General features: G+C 38.0%; 1 protein-coding gene across 1 annotated transcript in view; it reads left to right on the plus strand.

Annotated features, from left to right (window-relative positions):
- Window positions 1-17,937, plus strand: part of MTHFSD (methenyltetrahydrofolate synthetase domain containing) — a 56,048-nt gene that overhangs the window by 10,091 nt on the left and 28,020 nt on the right. The window contains 2 exon segments of the mRNA XM_027846905.1: window positions 9,804-9,917; window positions 12,176-12,289. Coding sequence (XP_027702706.1) covers window positions 9,804-9,917; window positions 12,176-12,289 — 228 coding nt within the window.

The following is a 17,937-nucleotide window of genomic DNA, read 5'->3' on the forward strand; positions in this document are numbered from 1 at the left end:
CTGCATGGGAAGGTAATTCAGGGAGGGGGAGAATTTTGAGAAGTGAGCACATCCATAGGCATGCTGTGGTCTTCAGGAGCTGTCCCCCTGCAGGTGATGAACATTTCTAAACAGAGCTGGGACAGGCCTTGTGGGTCACTGGGCCATACTCTAAGCCTTTCTGGTTTGACCAGGTACAGCCTCTGAGCAGCCAAGGTTATCTCTGCACTACAGGGAAGTATGGCCTCACTGGGCGGTAGACAAGAGGCTGCATATTTGAGACCTAGACAAGTCAGCTGATGTTTGAGGAAGGAAGAACTCCCAGGTATGAGGAGTGTAGCCTGGGACTAGTAACATAGGGTCCAACACCTCAGTAACCCTCAGCTCCTATAGTGACATGTTCAAAATAAGGACTCCATGTCATCAAGACATGTTACATTTTTTTTCACAGAGAGTTAATAGGTAGCACGATCACAAATCTAGAGCCATAAAGGATCTTAGAGGGCTTCTCATTTTATGGGTGAGGAGGCTGAGGCCCAGGGAGGTGAAGTGACTTGCCCAAGGTCACACAACTAGTAAATAGCAAAGCCAAGATTCAAACTCAGGTCCCATGATGCAAGTTTAGTGCACTTTCTGCTATGCCACACTACCTCCCTAGTGTCTATTGTGACAAAATAAAATGTATCAGTTTGTTGTTCAGTCATTTGGTTGTGTCCAACTCTTTGTGACCCCTTGGACCATAGCATGCCAGGTCCTTCTATTCTCCATTATCTCTCAAAATCTAAATATATCAGTAAATTTAATCAAAAAAAGACAAAGCATTACTTTTTAAAAAACAATAAGGTAGACTTCTGGGTCATGTGAGCAACAAGATAGAGGACTAGATATTTTTTCCTGATTGCTATGACCTATCACACATCTTCAGAATAGAAATTATGCACCAAAAATGAAGGCACTTCAGCCATCTCTACAGCCTAGGACACTCAGACTCCAAATGAAGGTTTAAAAAAAAAAAAACAAAACAAAACCCATGAACTGACCCTCACTGTCCCTGAGTCCACTTAACACCCACCTGACCTCCCATGCTGCCTGCAGTAAAGCTACACTAACAGATACAGGGATATGACATGGGCTTATAATAAAACCCACCCACCACTACTCCCCCTCTTTCCAGTGCCATGGAGACCCCAGCTCTAGGCTGTAGAAGTTTACCTGGGCCACTTCAACCAGCATGGTGGCAACACTTTAGGAGTAAAAACCTACCAGGGTCACAACCCTGTGGTACCAGTGCTACAAAGCTCTGAAATGCTGGTGCTGAGCCAGAGAACTGAGAAATAAAGGGAGTAGGGGAGGTCACCGTGGCAGGACACTGTGTGGGTTGGGGGTGGAGAAGGGGAGAAGGGTGGTTGTGCAACACTTGACTAAGCCTGAGGAAAAGAACATAGCATCCAGTTGGGGCCAGTTCTCACTATCTGAAAGTCACTTGGGGCAGAGGCCTAGACTGTTGAACTGTGAATTGTCCTGCATGGGAAGAGGCTGAGACACTTTGAGATCCAGCTCCCATAGAAACCATCATGAAAGAGGAGGGAATCAGAAAACAAATTGGGGGAAGGGGAATGGGAAGGGGGGGACTGAAATCACCAAAGATCTCAGGAAGTTAAACTCAAAGACCTTAAACATAAGCAGATAAATCAATAGGGAAAACGTTAACAACAGAAGGAACTATGACCTCCAGATCTAGTAAGTGAGTTCAAGCATAAAGATAGGTAAAGAGGAAATTATCCCTATTTGCTGATGATAGGGTGATTTACTTGGAAAATCGTAGGGAATCTGCAAAGTTACTAATTGAGACAGTAACTTCAGCAAAGTTGCAGATACAAAATACTCAAAAATCAACTGCATTTTTATATAATAACAAAGCACATGAAGCAATATTAGAAAGGGAAATCTTATTCCAAATAACTACAAAATGCATAAAATATTTGGGGATCAACCTACCAAAGCACAGGAAAGACTTATAGATTCGATTACAAAATGTTCCGTAAAGAAAAAACCAATTGGGAGCAGAGCCAAGATGGTGGAGTAAAAGCAGTGACCTGCTGCTTGAGTTCTCCCCCAAACCCCTCCAAACAACTATAAAAAACGACTCTAAACAAATTCTAGAGCAGCAGAACCCACAAAAAGAGAGTGAAACAAATTTCCAGCCGAAGACAACCTGGATGGTTGATTGGAAAGGTCTGTTCCTCCGGGCTGGGAGAGAGAGGATCAAAGTTCAGCATGGTGCTCAGTCAAAGACTGGGCCTCAGAGAACCTGGAGCAGGCCTCAGGGGGTTGAATCACTAGCAGCTGTGGCCGTTTCCAGACTTCTCAACCCACAAACACTAAGGACAACTTAGAAGGTCAGTAGGAAAGGTCTGTCTGACCACAGTGAGAGAGGAGCTCAGTGGTGGCACAACCCCAGGGCAGTGGCTGCTTCTAGAGCTCTCAGCCCACAGATAGAGGGGGCATCGAGTGACTGATCAGAGGGTGATTGCAGAGATCTCTTTGCTGGTGCAGGATTCTCTTGCTTTGCCCATGCTTGGATCTGGGTCACAGTTCTGGGTGGCGATCCTGGAGCGAGGAGGAGTGCTAGTGTGGTGGAGCTTGTGGTGGTGGTGAAAAGGGGATCTTCCTCACAGTTCCAAGGCAGAAAACAGTGCTCGTGGTAACCAGAGAGACCAGAGCACAGGCCAGGAAAGGAGTAAACATCTTGCCCTTGATCATACCACCTTGAAAGAACTGAAAATTTACAAGTCCCTAGAAGTATCTCTGAAAACAGCTGCACAAAACCCTCAAAGCTTGGGAGAGTACATTCTCCACACTGGAAGCAGACCCCTACCTTAACAAAGAGTTTAAAGCTCAAGAAATTGGCTGGGATTGTGAGCAAACTGCACAAAAAACGTCAGACCATAGAATCTTTCTTTGGTGACAAAGAAGATCAAAACACACAACCAGAAAAAGACAAACAGAGTCAAAACTCCTACATCCAAAGCCTCCAAGAAAAATATGAATCAGTCCCAAGCCATGGAAGAGCTCAAAAAGGATTTTGAGAAGCAAATAAGAGAAGTAGAGGAAAAACTGAGAAGAGAAATGAGAGTGATGCAAGAAAATCATGAAAAACTAGTCAATAGCTTGCTAAAAGAGACCCAAAAAAATACTAAAGAAAATAACACCTTAAGAAATAGCCTAACCCAAATGGCAAAAGAGGTCCAAAAAGCCAATGAGGAGAAGAATGCCTTAAAAAGCAGAATTAACCAAATGGAAAAGGAAGTCCAAAAGCTCACTGAAGAAAATACTTCCTTAAAAATTAGAATGGAGCAATTGGAAGCTAGTGACTTGATGAGAAATCAAGACATTTGTAAAACAAAAGCAAAAAAATGAAAAAATAGAAGAGAATGTGAAATATCTCAATGGAAAAACAACTGACCTGGAAAATAGATCCAGGAGAGAGAATTTAAAAATTACTGAAAGCCATGATCAAAAAAAGAGCCTAGAAATCATCTTTTAAGAAATTATCAAGGAAAATTGCCCTGATATTCTGGAACCAGAGGGTAAAATAGAAATTGAAAGAATCCACCGATCACCTCCTGAAAGAGATCCCCAAAGGAAAACTCCTAGGAATATTATAGCCAAATTCCAGAGTTCCCAGGTCAAGGAGAAAATATCGCAAGCAGCCAAAAAGAAACAATTCAAGTATTGTGGAAACACAATCAGGATAACACAAGATTTAGCAGCTTCTACATTAAGAGACCAGAGGGCATGAATATAATATTCTGGAGGGCAGAGGAGATAGGATTACAACCAAGAATCACCTACCCAGCAAAACTGAGCATAATCCTTCAGGGGAAAAAAATGGAAATTCAGTGAAATAGAGGACTTTCAAGCATTCTTGCTGAAAAGACCAGAGCTGAATAGAAAATTTGACTTTCAAATACAATACTCAAGAGAAACATGAAGAGTTAAACAGGAAAGAGAAATCATAAGAGACTTATTAAGGTTGAACTGTTTACATTCCTACATGGAAAGATGATATTTGTAACTCATGAGACCTTTGTCAGTATTAGGGTAGTTGGAGGAAAAAAATTATATGTATGTATATATAAATAGATAGAGGGGACAGGGTGAATTGAAGATGAAGGGATGATATCTGGAGAATAAAATTAAGGGGTAAGAGGACTATACTGGGAGGAGAAAGAGAGAGGTAGAATGGGGTAAATTATCTCACATAAAACAGACAAGAAAAGGCTTTTACAGTGGAGGGGAAGTGGGGGAAGGTGAGAGAGAATGAGTAAATCTTATTCTCATCAGATTTGCCTTAAGGAGGACATAACATACACACTTAATTGGGTATGGAAAGCTATCTTACCCTACAGGAAAATGGGGGGGAAGAGGATAAGAGAGCAGGGGGATGATAGGGGAGGGCAGGTTGAGGGAGAGGGTAATCAGAAGCAAACACTTCTGAGGAGGGACAGGATCAAAAGAGAGAATAGAATAAATGGGGGGGGGTTGGGATAGGATGAAAGGAAATATAGTTTTTCACAACATGACTACTATGGCAGTGTTTTGCATGACTACACATGTATAACCTGTATCGAGTTGCTTGCCTTCTCAATGAGGGTGGGTGGGAAGGGAGGAAGGGAGAAAATTTGAAACCCAAATTTTTAAAAACAAATGTTAAAAAATTGTTTTCACATGCAACTGGGAAATAAGATATACGGGTAATGGGTTATAGAAATCTATCCTGCCCTACAGGAAAATAAAAGGAGAAAGTGGGGTAAGAGAGGGGGGGGCAGTGATAGAAGGGAGGGCAGATTAGGGGAAGGAGTATTCAGAATGTACATCACCTTGGGGTGGGGGAGGGGTGAGATGGGGAGAAAATTTGGAACTCAAAATCTTGTGGAAGTGAATGTTGAAAGCTAAATAAATGTAAAGAAAAAAAACAATTTAAATAGCTAGAGCAATATTCAGTGCTTACAGCTAGGCCATGCCAATGTAAAAAAAGTGACAATATCAAAATTAATCAATACTTTTAAAGCTATGTCAATCAAATTATCAAAGGGATACCTTACAAAACTTGATAAAAATAGCAGCAACTTATTTGGAGAAACAAAAGATCTAGAATATCAAGAGAAATGAAAACAAGTAAGGGGAATAGTATTTCATACCTCAAAAGTATTTTACAAAGCTGTAGTCATCAATACCATCTGGTATTGCTAGATATTATATATATGTATATATACATGTGTAGATACATACATATATATGATATAATATAGATCAGTTGAATAGACTAGTCAAGGGAGATTCAGATACATTACAACTCAGTAATCTAACGTTGACCCAGATAAAATGGAAAACATAAATTACTTAGGGGAAAACTCCTTATTTGGTTAAAACTGCTGGAAAAACTGCAAAGCAGTCTGCCAGAAATTAGGCTTAAACTAATTTACATCATATTCCACAAACTATTAAATGGATTTGCCACAAATCCTAGTTGGAGACCAACATCTTACTCCACATACAAAGATAAAGGTCAAAATGAATTCATCATTTAGATATAAAGGGTGATACCATAAACAAGTTTGGAGAGCAAGGAATAGTTGACCTGTCAGATCTATGGAAAAGGGAAGAATTTTTGACCAACAAGAGATAAAAGAGCATTATGATATGTAAAATGGAAAATTTTGATTATATTAAATTAAAAGGTTTTTGCACAAACAAAAGCAATGCAACCAAGATTAGAAGGAAAGCAGAAAGCTGGGAAACAATTTTTACAGCAAGTGTCTCTGATAAAGGCCTCATTTCTCAAATATATAGGGAACCACATCAAATATATAAGAATACAAGTCATTCCCTGATTGATAAATGGTCAAAGATATGAACAGATAGTTTTCAGATGAAGAATTCAAAGCTGTCTGTAGTCATATGAAAAAATGCTCTAATTCACTCTTGATTAGAAAAATGCAAATTAAAACAACTCTGAAGTACCACCTTACACCTATCAAATTGGTTAATGACATAAAAAGAAAATGATAAATTTTGGAGATGTGGGGAAATTGGGACAGTAATGCACTGTTGGTGGAGTTGTGAACTGATCTGGCTATTCTGGAGAACAATTTGGAACCATAGCCAAAGGGCAATCAAACTGCATACCCTTTGACCCAGCAGACCGCCATGAGGTCTGTAACCCAAAGAGATAATAAAAAATGGGAAAGGACCTACAGATACAAAAATATTTATAGTAACTTTTTTTATGGTGGCATTGAATTGGAAAGCAAGGAAACGCCCATCTATTGGGGAGTGGATGAACAAGTTGTGGTATATGAATGTAATAGAATACTATTGTGCTATAAGAAATAACAGGCAGGCAGATTTCAGAAAAATCTCGAAAGACTTACATGAACTGATGCAAAGTGAAGTGAGCAGAAGCAGGAGAATATTGTACACAGTAATAACAACATTGTGTGATGAACAACTATGACTGACCTAGCTCTTCTTAGCAATGCAGTGATCCAAGACAATTCCAAAGTATTTGTGATGGATCTACATCCAGAGGAAGAACTGTGGAGTCTGAATGAAGATGGAAGCATACTATTTTTACCTTCTTTATTTGTGTATGTGTGTGTGTGTTTTTCCTTTTAGTGTGTTTCTTCTTTTGTAACATGACTAATATGGAAGTACGTTATACATGGTTGCACATATATAACCTATATCAAATCACCATATTAGGGAGGGGGAGGATGAGGGGAAGGGAGGGAGAGAGAAAATTTGGAACTCAAAATTTTTTTAAATGAATGTTTAAAATTGTCTTTACATTTAATTGGAGAAAATAAAATACTATTTAAACTTAAAAAAAGAATATGCCAGCTTAATATTAAAGATCATACTATCAAAAATTATAAGAAAAGCAGATCATATACCTCTCACAGCTGTGGGTAGGAGAGATATTCTTAGCCAAACAAAAGAAAGAGGCAATTACAAAAGATAAAACTGGTAACTTTGATTACTTGAAACTGAAAAGCTTCTGCACAGACAAAATTAATGCATCTCTGATAAGTTGGGAAGTAGTCAAATCAGAAATAAAAGCTTGGTATTAAATTTGTCTGATAAGACTTTGGTATCTAAAATATATAAAATAGAATGAATGATCTAAAGATATGAACAAACAGGTCTCAAAAGAAGAACTGCAAAATATGCATAATCACATTAAAGAATGTTCCAAATCACTAATAATAAAAGAAATGCACATCGAAAAAAACTCTTAGGTTTCACCTCACACCCTACAAATTGGCAAAAAGGATAAGTAGCAATAGATAATGTTGGAGGAGTTGTGGCATGATAGTCACATTAACACATTGTTGGTGGAGCTTTGAAATGGAATCACCATTTTAGGGAGTTATTTGGAATTATACAGATAAAGTGACTAAAATGTCCATACCCTTTGAACCAGAGATTCTATTTTGGGGCTTATACCCCAAGGAAGAAAGTCCCTATGTACACCAAACTAAGCAGCATTTTGGGGGGAATATTTATAGCAGCTTTTTTTGTGTGTGTATACATGTGATAGCCAAGAATTGGAAACAAAGTAGATACTCATTAATTGGGTTATGTCCAAACCAGTTGTGATATATGAATGTGATGGAATGTTACTGTGCTGTAAGAAGTGATGTGTGTGATGAATACAGTGAAGCATGCAAAGAACTGTATGCACTGATACAGAGTAAAGTAAGCCAGGCCAAGAAAACAACACATGCAGTGACTGACTACAACAGTGGAAATGGAAAACCACAACCCCATGCTGAAAAATCAAAAGTACGTGTGGCAGAATTAGAAAGATCAAACAGGATTCAAATGAAAACATCTGAGAAGACATTCCACCCCGTGGTGGAGATAGGAGGGCCATAGGTATTACACATTGCACAAGCTGTTAGACTTTTTCAGTGTACTATTTCAGTGTGTCTGTGTGTGTTTACCCTCTAAAAAATACTATTTGTTATGGGCTGGCCCTGGGGAAGGGGGAGGGGAAGAGATCCTTGGGATAACTATGATGACAGAAGAAAAGAAAGTAGCAATAAGAACTTATTCTTAAAAATAAAAGCGACTGAGTATATTCTAGCAGGTAGAAAAGCCTTTTATTAAGGGGATGTGTTCTGTGAAGTTTGGATTCAGTCAGAGGGCTGCACTTGAGGGCCACAGGTGCCCCACTCCTGTTCTAGCTATTAGAAAGTTTCCACCAAAAGCTTACGAGTTCTTGATGTTTAAAGGAGTAAGCTTCTGTGACCTTGCAAATGGACCTTAAGTCCGTACAGCTTAGAGCTGGAAAATACATTAATGGCTGTCTGGTACATTTCTGTCGTTTTATGGAGATCCAGGGAGACTCCGGGCTCACACAAGGGCTAAGTAGAGTCTATATGAGGGTGCCTTCTCTGCTGCCCCATTCTGGAGAACATCCTGTTTCCTGACAATTATAAACAAATGAGCAGTTAGTGTTTTTATTGTTGGTTTTTGTCTGGATCTGTTATTTCATCATACTGGTGAACTAAGATGAACATTCCCTCTACTGATGAAGACTGGGAGCCCAATGGGTAACTTAGAGTCTTGAAGACAGCTTGGTGGTACAGAGCACTTAGCCTGGGGTCAAGAAGACCTCATTTTAAATTCAGCTGGGGGTTGGGGGGGAGGGCAAGCAAGGTGGTGCAGTGGATAGAGCACCAGTTCTGGAGTCCGAAGGACCCGAGTTCAAATCTGACCTCAGGCACTTGACACGTACTACCTGTGTGATCCTGGGAAAGTCACTTAACCCCATTGCCTAGCCAAAAAAAAAAAAAATCCAGCCTTGGACACTTAGTAGTTGTGTGACCCTGGGCAAATCACTTCACCTCTGTCTGCCTCACTTTCCTCAAGTGTAAATTGGGAGTAATTATAGCACCTACCCCTAGGGTGGTTGTGAGAATAAAAAGAGATAATATTTGTAAAGGGCTTAGCACATAATAGATCCTTCCTTCCTTTTCTTCCTTTATTCATTCCTTCCTTCCTTCCTCCTTTCTTTCCTTCCTTTCATCCTTCCTTCTGTCATGGGGATGTTAAATGGATTCTGTCAGAGACTAGACTTTTGAAACCAGATCTTCCTGACTCCAAAACTAACCTATTTACTGTACCATACTGCCTCCAGAAACTAAATCCTCTGAATTTAGGTGCAGTTTTAATAATAGTGATAACTGACAGTTATATAGTGATTTCCAAATGTACAAAATACTTTATGCCTATTATCTCATTGGAGCCGTGGAACCCTCCCCCCCAAGACAATAAATACCCCTCTAAGTAAACGTACTTAGTGAATGCATAATTCTTCACAAGGAAGTTTTGGGCAAAAGGTCCAAATTTTAAGCCAACAATTTTTAAACCAGTTTTAAGCCAAAAGGACATGAGAATGGTAGCGTAGAGGTCTACTAGCTACCTATGGAAAGCTCAAGTCTGAGCACATATGGTCCTATAATTTGTAGTTGCAGGTTTGGGGAAATGGAAGTTGGCTTAATCTCTATGTGTCATAAGGTAAGGTTGTTAGAAGCTTTTCCTTATTCAGCTTTAAGTCTAGGAGGCCCTTAAGTAATGCGTTGTTCTTTTTAAAACTAGGGTTCTTCTCACGCTGCTGAAAGGCTGCTACATGTGCAGGAATTTAAAATGTCCAGGACTGTTAAAATAAATCCTGATGCTCCCCAGAGAAATGCTCGCTTCCTTGCACTCGATGTAAGTAAGATGATGGTATATCTTTTTTACCTATGTAGGGGTCTTATGAGGCCTGCCAAAATATCAGAGAGCTAGAAGCCTACTCCGGAATGCAGGAAGTTAAAGTGGATCCTGATAAACCTTTGGAAGGAGTTCGACTAATAGTACTACAGGTAATCATACCTTCCCTAAACTGGATACTTTGCTAAGATAAAATCAGTATATTTTCTAAGCAGTCAGGGGCTTTTCCTTGAATAGGAAAATGATGCACCACAAATTCTTGGAGCTGAAAATAACTCAGAAGCCATTTAATCTAATCTGTGTCCGACCAAGGATTACCTTCTATGACATCCCCAGCTAGGAGAGATCCCCATTAATGGGGAATCAGTTGCTTCCTGGGTCAGATAGGCATTCTGCTTTTGGATAGCTCTCACGGTTAGCACGTTTTCTCTTACGTCTAGGTTGAATGTGCCTCTTTACAGCTTCCACCCATTGCTTCTAGTCTAATGACCCCTTCCGCATCTCTTCGGTACTTTAAGGCAAGTCCTCCAGACTACAAACGCCTGGTCCCCTCATGCTGTGTTCTGTGAGTCCAGAAAACCTGGGTGTGAATTCTGCCTCAGATATGTGCTGGCTGTGCGACTCTGGGCAAGTCTTTTCACCTCTTTGTGTTTCAGTTTCTTCTCTTGTAAAATGAAGAGGTTGAAATTGATGCCTCTGAGATTCTTTCCAGCTCATAGTAGTTTGTGCTTCTAATAATAACTGAGAAAAAGGACTTGGGCAAAATTTTGAGATTAGTGAACTTTGTCTTCGGGTCCTCTGCGCCTCTCTTGAGGAGTCATGAGCACCTCACCTAGCCCTTCTTATCCTGAGCAGTGCTCCCTCCCTGTGGATCAAAACTTGCTCTCAGGTGTCTTTCAGATTAGGAAGGAACCGAAAAACTGATTTATACTATGCTATAATTAATTAATAATGGCTTACTTATTGTCATAGCTCATATCTGTAACTAGACCTTTTTTTTTCCGCCTGTGGCAAAAACTGGGAGTGAGTGCAACAGCTTTGCAGAAGGCACTGCAATCAATTATAGCAGGAGTGGGTTCCCACCCCATGGTACAAGTTGGAGGAACACTAAGGAAATTTAGGACTGTGGTCTCTGGATCGTTAGTAGATGCCCCCCACTCTGTGACAACACCCAAGAAAAATCACTCTACCCTAGCTATTGGTCGATGACAGCGTTTTCTTTTATTTTTATGAATCAATCTTTGTTTTCTTTTTTAAACCTATTTTCTCTCCCTTCCACTTCCTTGCCCCTAACCCCACGCCACTGGAAAAAAAAAAGAAAAGAAAATCCTTGTAATAAATATACCAGTCAAGCAAAGTCAATTCCCACATTAGCCATTTCCAAAAACTACATGTCTAATTGTACACTCTGAGTCAATATAATAGATTTTTCAAGGATACTTGTTTGGACATAATACCTTAATCCCAACAAACTGAATTTCTAATGGTACAATTTTAGGTATCAATGACAGGCCAGCAGAGACTTTTTGGACAGGGACCTTTGTCATCAGAGGTTGAGTGGCCAGAGTGCTGGATTTGGAATTTATAAGCTCTTAATAAACATAACAAGTAGTGACCACCATTAGACCAGCTATTAACAGTTAGTTGGGTTGGTGGATCATTATGCTTTTGTGAATAAATGAATAAATATAGCACATAGTTTTCTAATGAAAATAACATTCAAGGCATGAAATGCCAAAGACTATACTGCTGAACATAAATGAGAACATAGGAAGCACAGAAATATTGTGATTGAAATTCATACACAATTTGATCAGAGTTTGTATTATTAAAGTAATTTTAAACAAATCTCTTCACTTACAATTATCCAAGATCCTTATGGGTAACCAAATATGACTGAACAGCTTAGTAAGTGCTGTACTTTCTTTTAAGAAATTAATACCCAGGGGCAGCTAGGTGGCACAGTGGATAGAGCACCGGCCCTGAAGTCAGGAGGACCTGAATTGAAATGCGACCTCAGACCAAACACTTGACACTTACTAGCTGTGTGACCTTGGGCAAGTCACTTAACCCCAATTGCCTTTAAAAAAAAAACTGACTTGAAGCTTAACATAAAAAAAATTAAAAATTAAAAAGAAATTAATACCCATTATATAAGACATTAAATCCATGCCATTGGTTTGATATGGTATTGTGTATAATGGACCATCCTGTAAATATTTCAATTAAAAATATACCAAAAACCCGAAACAATTACTGTACTCAACTTTGTATATTGGTTCCTTTAAAGAGGTGGTATCCTGGTCGTGCTCAAAAACAACATGTAGAATAGGTTCTCTGTCTGATGTAGTTTGAAGAAATAAGAGGTACATTTCCATTTGTAATCTCTTGCTGCTTTTTTCTATAAAAGGGCAGAAAAACTTTGTTAGTTCCTACGCCACGATTGAGAACGGGATTATTTAATAAGATTGTCCCACCACCAGGAGCAACAAAAGAAATCCTGAGAAAATGTGCCACTTCTCAGGTAAGTGTGAAAAATGGACATCCCACATAAATAGGATCAGAACTGTTTTGATCTGAGACTTTCAGGAGTGGGATAGTACCAAAGGGATTTTCGTGTGTCATTAGTTAGTATTCGTAGGGGATTTTACAAAAAGGTTTTGAGGCCTTTTTAATGCTGTAGTCATTTCTCACTGTGTTCCTCCCCATAAGCCCTTCCTGTTAACAAGTACAGTTAAGCAAAAACATCATGGGGACCCCACCTGAGAGCATGCAACCTTCCTCTATATTTTGGAAACCAGCTTTTAACTGAGATACTTGATGCAAAAAATTCCCTCCTCAACAATCTCTTTCATTTTAGGTGGACTGATTCTGTTAGTGCAAAAACTTTTAAAATGAGAGTTTTTTGAGTGCAGGGACTATCTCTGCTTTTCTCTTTGTGTCCTGAGTACTTAGCACATAAGTAGCAATAAATGCAGAGTCATTGACTTCTTCAAAGGGTTGCTATGAGGATGGTGCTTCGTAAGTGTTGAAGTGTGACATAAAAGTGAATTTTATTACTAATCCAGCACTTTTCTAATTGTCTTTTGTCATTCATTCATTTTAAAATTATTTACCTCATCTTCCATGATTCCCTCATCTCTTTTTGGGTTAAGCATTTTCCCCCGTAACTAAGGTTACGAAAAGATATCTATTCTATTCTCCTCTAGTTTTTTTATAATATATCCTTTTATATTTGGGTCAAGTATTCATTTTAAGAACTTATTGTGGCATATGGCATTGGTTTAAGCCTAGTTTCTGATAAAGTGTTTTATAGTTTTCCTTACAGTTCTTCTCATTAGGGAGTCTTTCCCTAGTAGTTTGTGTTCAAAAATATCTTGAACTATGTTTATCTCAATAGATGTAGAAAAAGCCTTTGACAAAATACAGTATTCATTTATGCTAAAAAACCCTAAAAATGTACGCAGAGGAATTATTTTTTAATATTATAAAAGGTACATATCAAAAACTAAAAGTGAATATCATGTGCATTGGAGATACACTAGACACTTTCCCAATGAATACAAGAATAAAGCAAGGATACTTTCTCTACCCAGTATTATTTGATGTAGTTCTAGAAATGCTAGCAATAGCAATAAGACAAGAGGAAAAAAATAAGGGCATAAATTCAGGTCCCAAAAATCTTAGTGCAATTTAAAGCTAGATACCCTATAGGCAAAGAGGAGATAAGAGCTTTGTTTGCAGATGACATGATGGTTTGCTTAGAAAATCCTAGGGAGTCCATAATACTAATTGAGACAATAGCTTCAGCGAAATTGAAGGTTTCAAAAATAGACTCACAAAAATGATCATCATTTCTATATAATAATAACAATCTAAGAGATAATAATGTAAAGGGAAATGACATTCAGAGCAACCACAGAATATATCAAATATTTGGGAATCAATCTACTAGAACACATGAAATACTTATATGCATTCAATTAGAAAATACTTAAAGAAATAAAAAGCAGCTTAATTAGCTAGAGGGATATTTATTGCTCATGGTTGGACCATGTAAATATAATAAAAATGATAATACTATCAAAGTTAATTTACAGTTTTAATGTTATGCCAATCAAACTGTCAAAGGGCTACTTTGCAGAACTTAATAAAATATAATAAAATCCATTTAGAGAAACAAAAAATCTAGAATATCAAGGGAAGTTATGAAAAAGGTAGGAATAAAGAGGGAATGATATTTCTAGACATCAAATTATAGTTTAAAGCAGAAGTCATCAAAACCATATTGTATTAGTTTAAAAAATAGAGATCAACAGAACACAACACACGGGAGAATCAGAAACAATAGAATTCAACAACTTAATAGCTGATAAATTAGAAAACATAAATTTCTTAGTAAAGAACTACCTGTTCGATAAAAACTACTAGGAAAACTGGAAAGCAGTCTCACAGAAATTATGTCTAGATTAACATGTTATACCAGTAAGTTCCGAATAGATGTGTGGCCTTAATATTAAAAATCATAGCATTAAAAAAATAGAACAGAAGAAGATCATGTACTTCTTACAGCCATGGGTAGGAGATGTGTTCTGAACCAAAAGAAGAGATAGAGGCAATCACAAAAGATGAAATAGACAATTTGATTCCATGAAGCTGAAAGACTTCTCCACAAACAAAAGTAATGTTATCTAGGGGAAGATGGGAAACTGTCAGTTGGGGAGAAAAAAAAAATCTTTGTATCAAATTTCTCAGATAAGGGTTTGCTATCCAAGATATAAAGGCAAAAGATATTGAAAATTGGGAAAATCAAATTGATTTCATTTTGTTATTGATTCAGTTCTGTTTCACTGCAGACATTTTTGTAACTGCCAAAGTCATGTTTGATTTGTCTCAGAGTTAAAATTGTAAATTCAGCTTTCTTGTAAATTACGTATTGTCTCTGAGCTTCCTTTAGAAGTTCAGCCAGCTACACTGTTCTATTGTTGTGTCAGAGGAATCTGTTAGGGCAGCTAGGTGGTGCAGTGGATAGAGCACCAGCCCTGAAGTCAGGAGATCCCGAGTTCAAATCCAGCCTCAGACCAAACACTTGACACTTACTAGCTGTGTGACCTTGGGCTAGTCACTTAACCCCAATTGCCTTAAAAAAAAAAAAAAAAAGGGCAGAGAAATCTGTTATTCTTGAAGGATTCAGGTAAACACCAGGTCTGTTATCTAGGGTAGTCTGGTCTGCTATTGCTAAACTGTCCTTGCAGGTGAACTCAAAAAATGAGCATTTCTTAGCTATAGGATGGAAGGAGGGGTCATTGCTAACCCCTTATTCCTAATTTCCAGCCAGTCATATTGATCCTCATGCCTGTGATGCTTCGAGCTTTGTAACCAATCATACTGTTTTACCCATCTGTGATGCTGCTTTCAAGTTTTTGGATACTCCTCCTTTTTTTCTGTAAAAAATATTTCATTCAGGGTCTTTTGGCTTATTGAAGAGCTGAAAGACCCCTTTTATTGGTAATTGCTTGCATTACCAGTAAATTAAACATGCTTGGAACTTTGTGCCTAAGTTTATCTTCATTTCGATTATAGCAACATGAACAGTTTTTCAAAAGAAGATTTACAAACTTCTAACTATATGAAAGAATGCTCTAAATGAATAAGACAATTCAAATCAAAACGACCCTGAGGTTTCACTTTGTACCTAGCAAATAGGCAAAAAAAATAACCAAAAAATGGTAATAATCAATGTTGGAAGGGTTTGGGGGAAATATGCATTTTTAGTGGAGCTGTGACTCATTATAATCATTTTGGAAAACAATATGCACATAAAGTGACAAAAATGTCCATATCCTTTGACCCAGACATTCCACTTGTACCCTAAGTAGGTCAATGGTAAGAAGAAAGTTCCCATATATATGAAAAGTGGCACTTTTTGTGGTAGCAAAGAATTGGAAATAAAATGGATGCCCATTGATTGAGGATAGACTAAACAAATTATACAAAAATGTAATGGAATTTTACTATGCTGTAAGAAATGATAAATGTGAATGTAGAGAAGCATGGAGAAATTAACACAGTCTGATACACAGTGAGGTAAGCAAAGCCAAGAAAATAACAAGTACAGTAATGTGAAGCAAAGAACAATTATAAAACAAGGAAAAGTAGATGTTGCAAAATTAGAAAGAACACACATGGCCCCAGTGAAGACAAATGAGAAGATACTCGCACCCCCACTGCTTTACAGTGATATTGCATATATTTGCTGACTGGTTCTATGTATCAGTGTTGATAATTGTTTTTCACCCTTTTTTTTTCTTTAAAAAATGTCATTTGTTAAATGAAATAGTTCTCAGGGAGGAGAAGGGAAAATATTATGATGATGTAAAAATAATAAATATTAATAAATTTTTATTTAAAATACAAACCAGAAAATGAACATATTGGATATCTTGGGGACGTGGCTAATAGGGGAATTTGTTTTGCTTAACTGCATATTTGTCACAAAGGTTTTCTTTTTCTTTTTCTGTTTTTCAATGGAAGGTAGAAGTAGGAAGGAGAAAATAGATTTTTGAAAATTGAAAAAATTTAATTTAATTTTTAAAAATGACTCCTTGAAGCATTTTTAAACACACATAAATGAATAGAAGGAAATGCAGGCAAGCAGGACAGCTTAGAAAATTAGATGTCAAATTTACTTAAAAGAGATTTGTGGTTTCATTTTTTAAGTGCTCCCCAAAAAGGAATATCAAGTACTAACTTGGACTTTAGTAATTCAAACAGAAAAACTATGAATAATTTACTATATTTATTCAATTCACATAAATGATTTTCAATTTTCCAGCAGCCTTGCAAGTACAGAGACCTAGATTCTACTCACCTTTGCTCAAAATGGTTTTGTCTCTTTGGGAAAATCTAGGATACATTTTCTCCTAATGGAAGCTTACTCAGATTGGACTATATCATCTTTAAAGCCCCTCTTCAGGGGACCAGAGGAGTGAATATGCCATAGGATTCTATGAACTTACCTCTAAAAAAACATTATTTTAAGCTAGATGCTCCTCTGCTGTCCTCTAGTGTTGAAATGTGGTATATATAACAAATGCCATTGAAACATCTGTTTTAGCATTTAGTTGGGAATTTGATTTATAAGCAGCCCCCTATTGCAGCAGGGGTAAAAGGAGAATTTGATAAAATGTGTTCTAATTCAAATTGTTACATTTCCTAATTTAAATAACACAAGTGAAGATAATGTATAGGTCAAATCTCGTTATAGCACATATTGTTAGTTTGCAGTAACAGTATTTTCAAAGCTGGAGTTCTGAACCAGCAGTCAGGGCAATGTTGCAACTGTGGTCCTGTTCCAGATAGTTATAGACCTGGCCTCGTGTATGACCTTTTCAAGGCTTTAGCCAGTTGAGGAACAGAAGGGATCAAAGAGAGTGAGAGAGGGTTTATTGGCACAGTTGCATCCTTGGCCTGGTTACAGGTGCAGTTGGGGCTTTGAGTTCTGTGAATGGTGGATTCTCAGTCCAGTGGTCAGAAAATGGGTTATTGGTTGAGGTATCACTCAGCTAGAGTGACATAGCTGTGTAAAACTTTGGGTAGGTTCTCAGGGCCCCTAGGAACCTCTGACCAATGATTGAGGCCCCGTGGTGGTGTAACACATTGTTCAGGAGATATTAAAGGTACAACAGTTACCCTGGCCCTAAGGCAGGGCAAGTTAAGGGAAAGGCTATGTCTATAGCTTAGGGGTTTTTTGTTTTTGTTTTTGTTCTTAAATTTCAGTGTTCAGGGTTTAGCCATGCCCTGCCCCATATTTAAAATATGGGGTATGGGGTAATGGCAGAGTCATTGCCAAGCAGTCAAGATTCAGATAACTATTTGAAGCGTAGTAGATTTGTAAAACAGGGGGTGATGTTTTGGCTTACTGATTGAAGCATGGCATTTGCCTTGTGGTAGTTCTGTTACCACATTGATCCAGTCTGGTCTGGAGCACATGACTTGGCTGAGTTACTTGACTGGCCCTTTGGCAAGATGTAGACCAACGCTCCTGGAAATATCCTTTGTCTTTTCATTCTTCTACTCGAAGGATTTCTCTTGCCCATCATAGTAAAGAGGCAAAAGACACCAAGAACAGAATAGTATTTATACTGACAGATGTGGTCACTTTCAGATGTG

This window comes from Vombatus ursinus, unplaced genomic scaffold (assembly GCF_900497805.2).
Source record: "Vombatus ursinus unplaced genomic scaffold, bare-nosed wombat genome assembly UNPS02005286.1, whole genome shotgun sequence".
NCBI classification, from domain to species: domain Eukaryota; kingdom Metazoa; phylum Chordata; class Mammalia; order Diprotodontia; family Vombatidae; genus Vombatus; species Vombatus ursinus.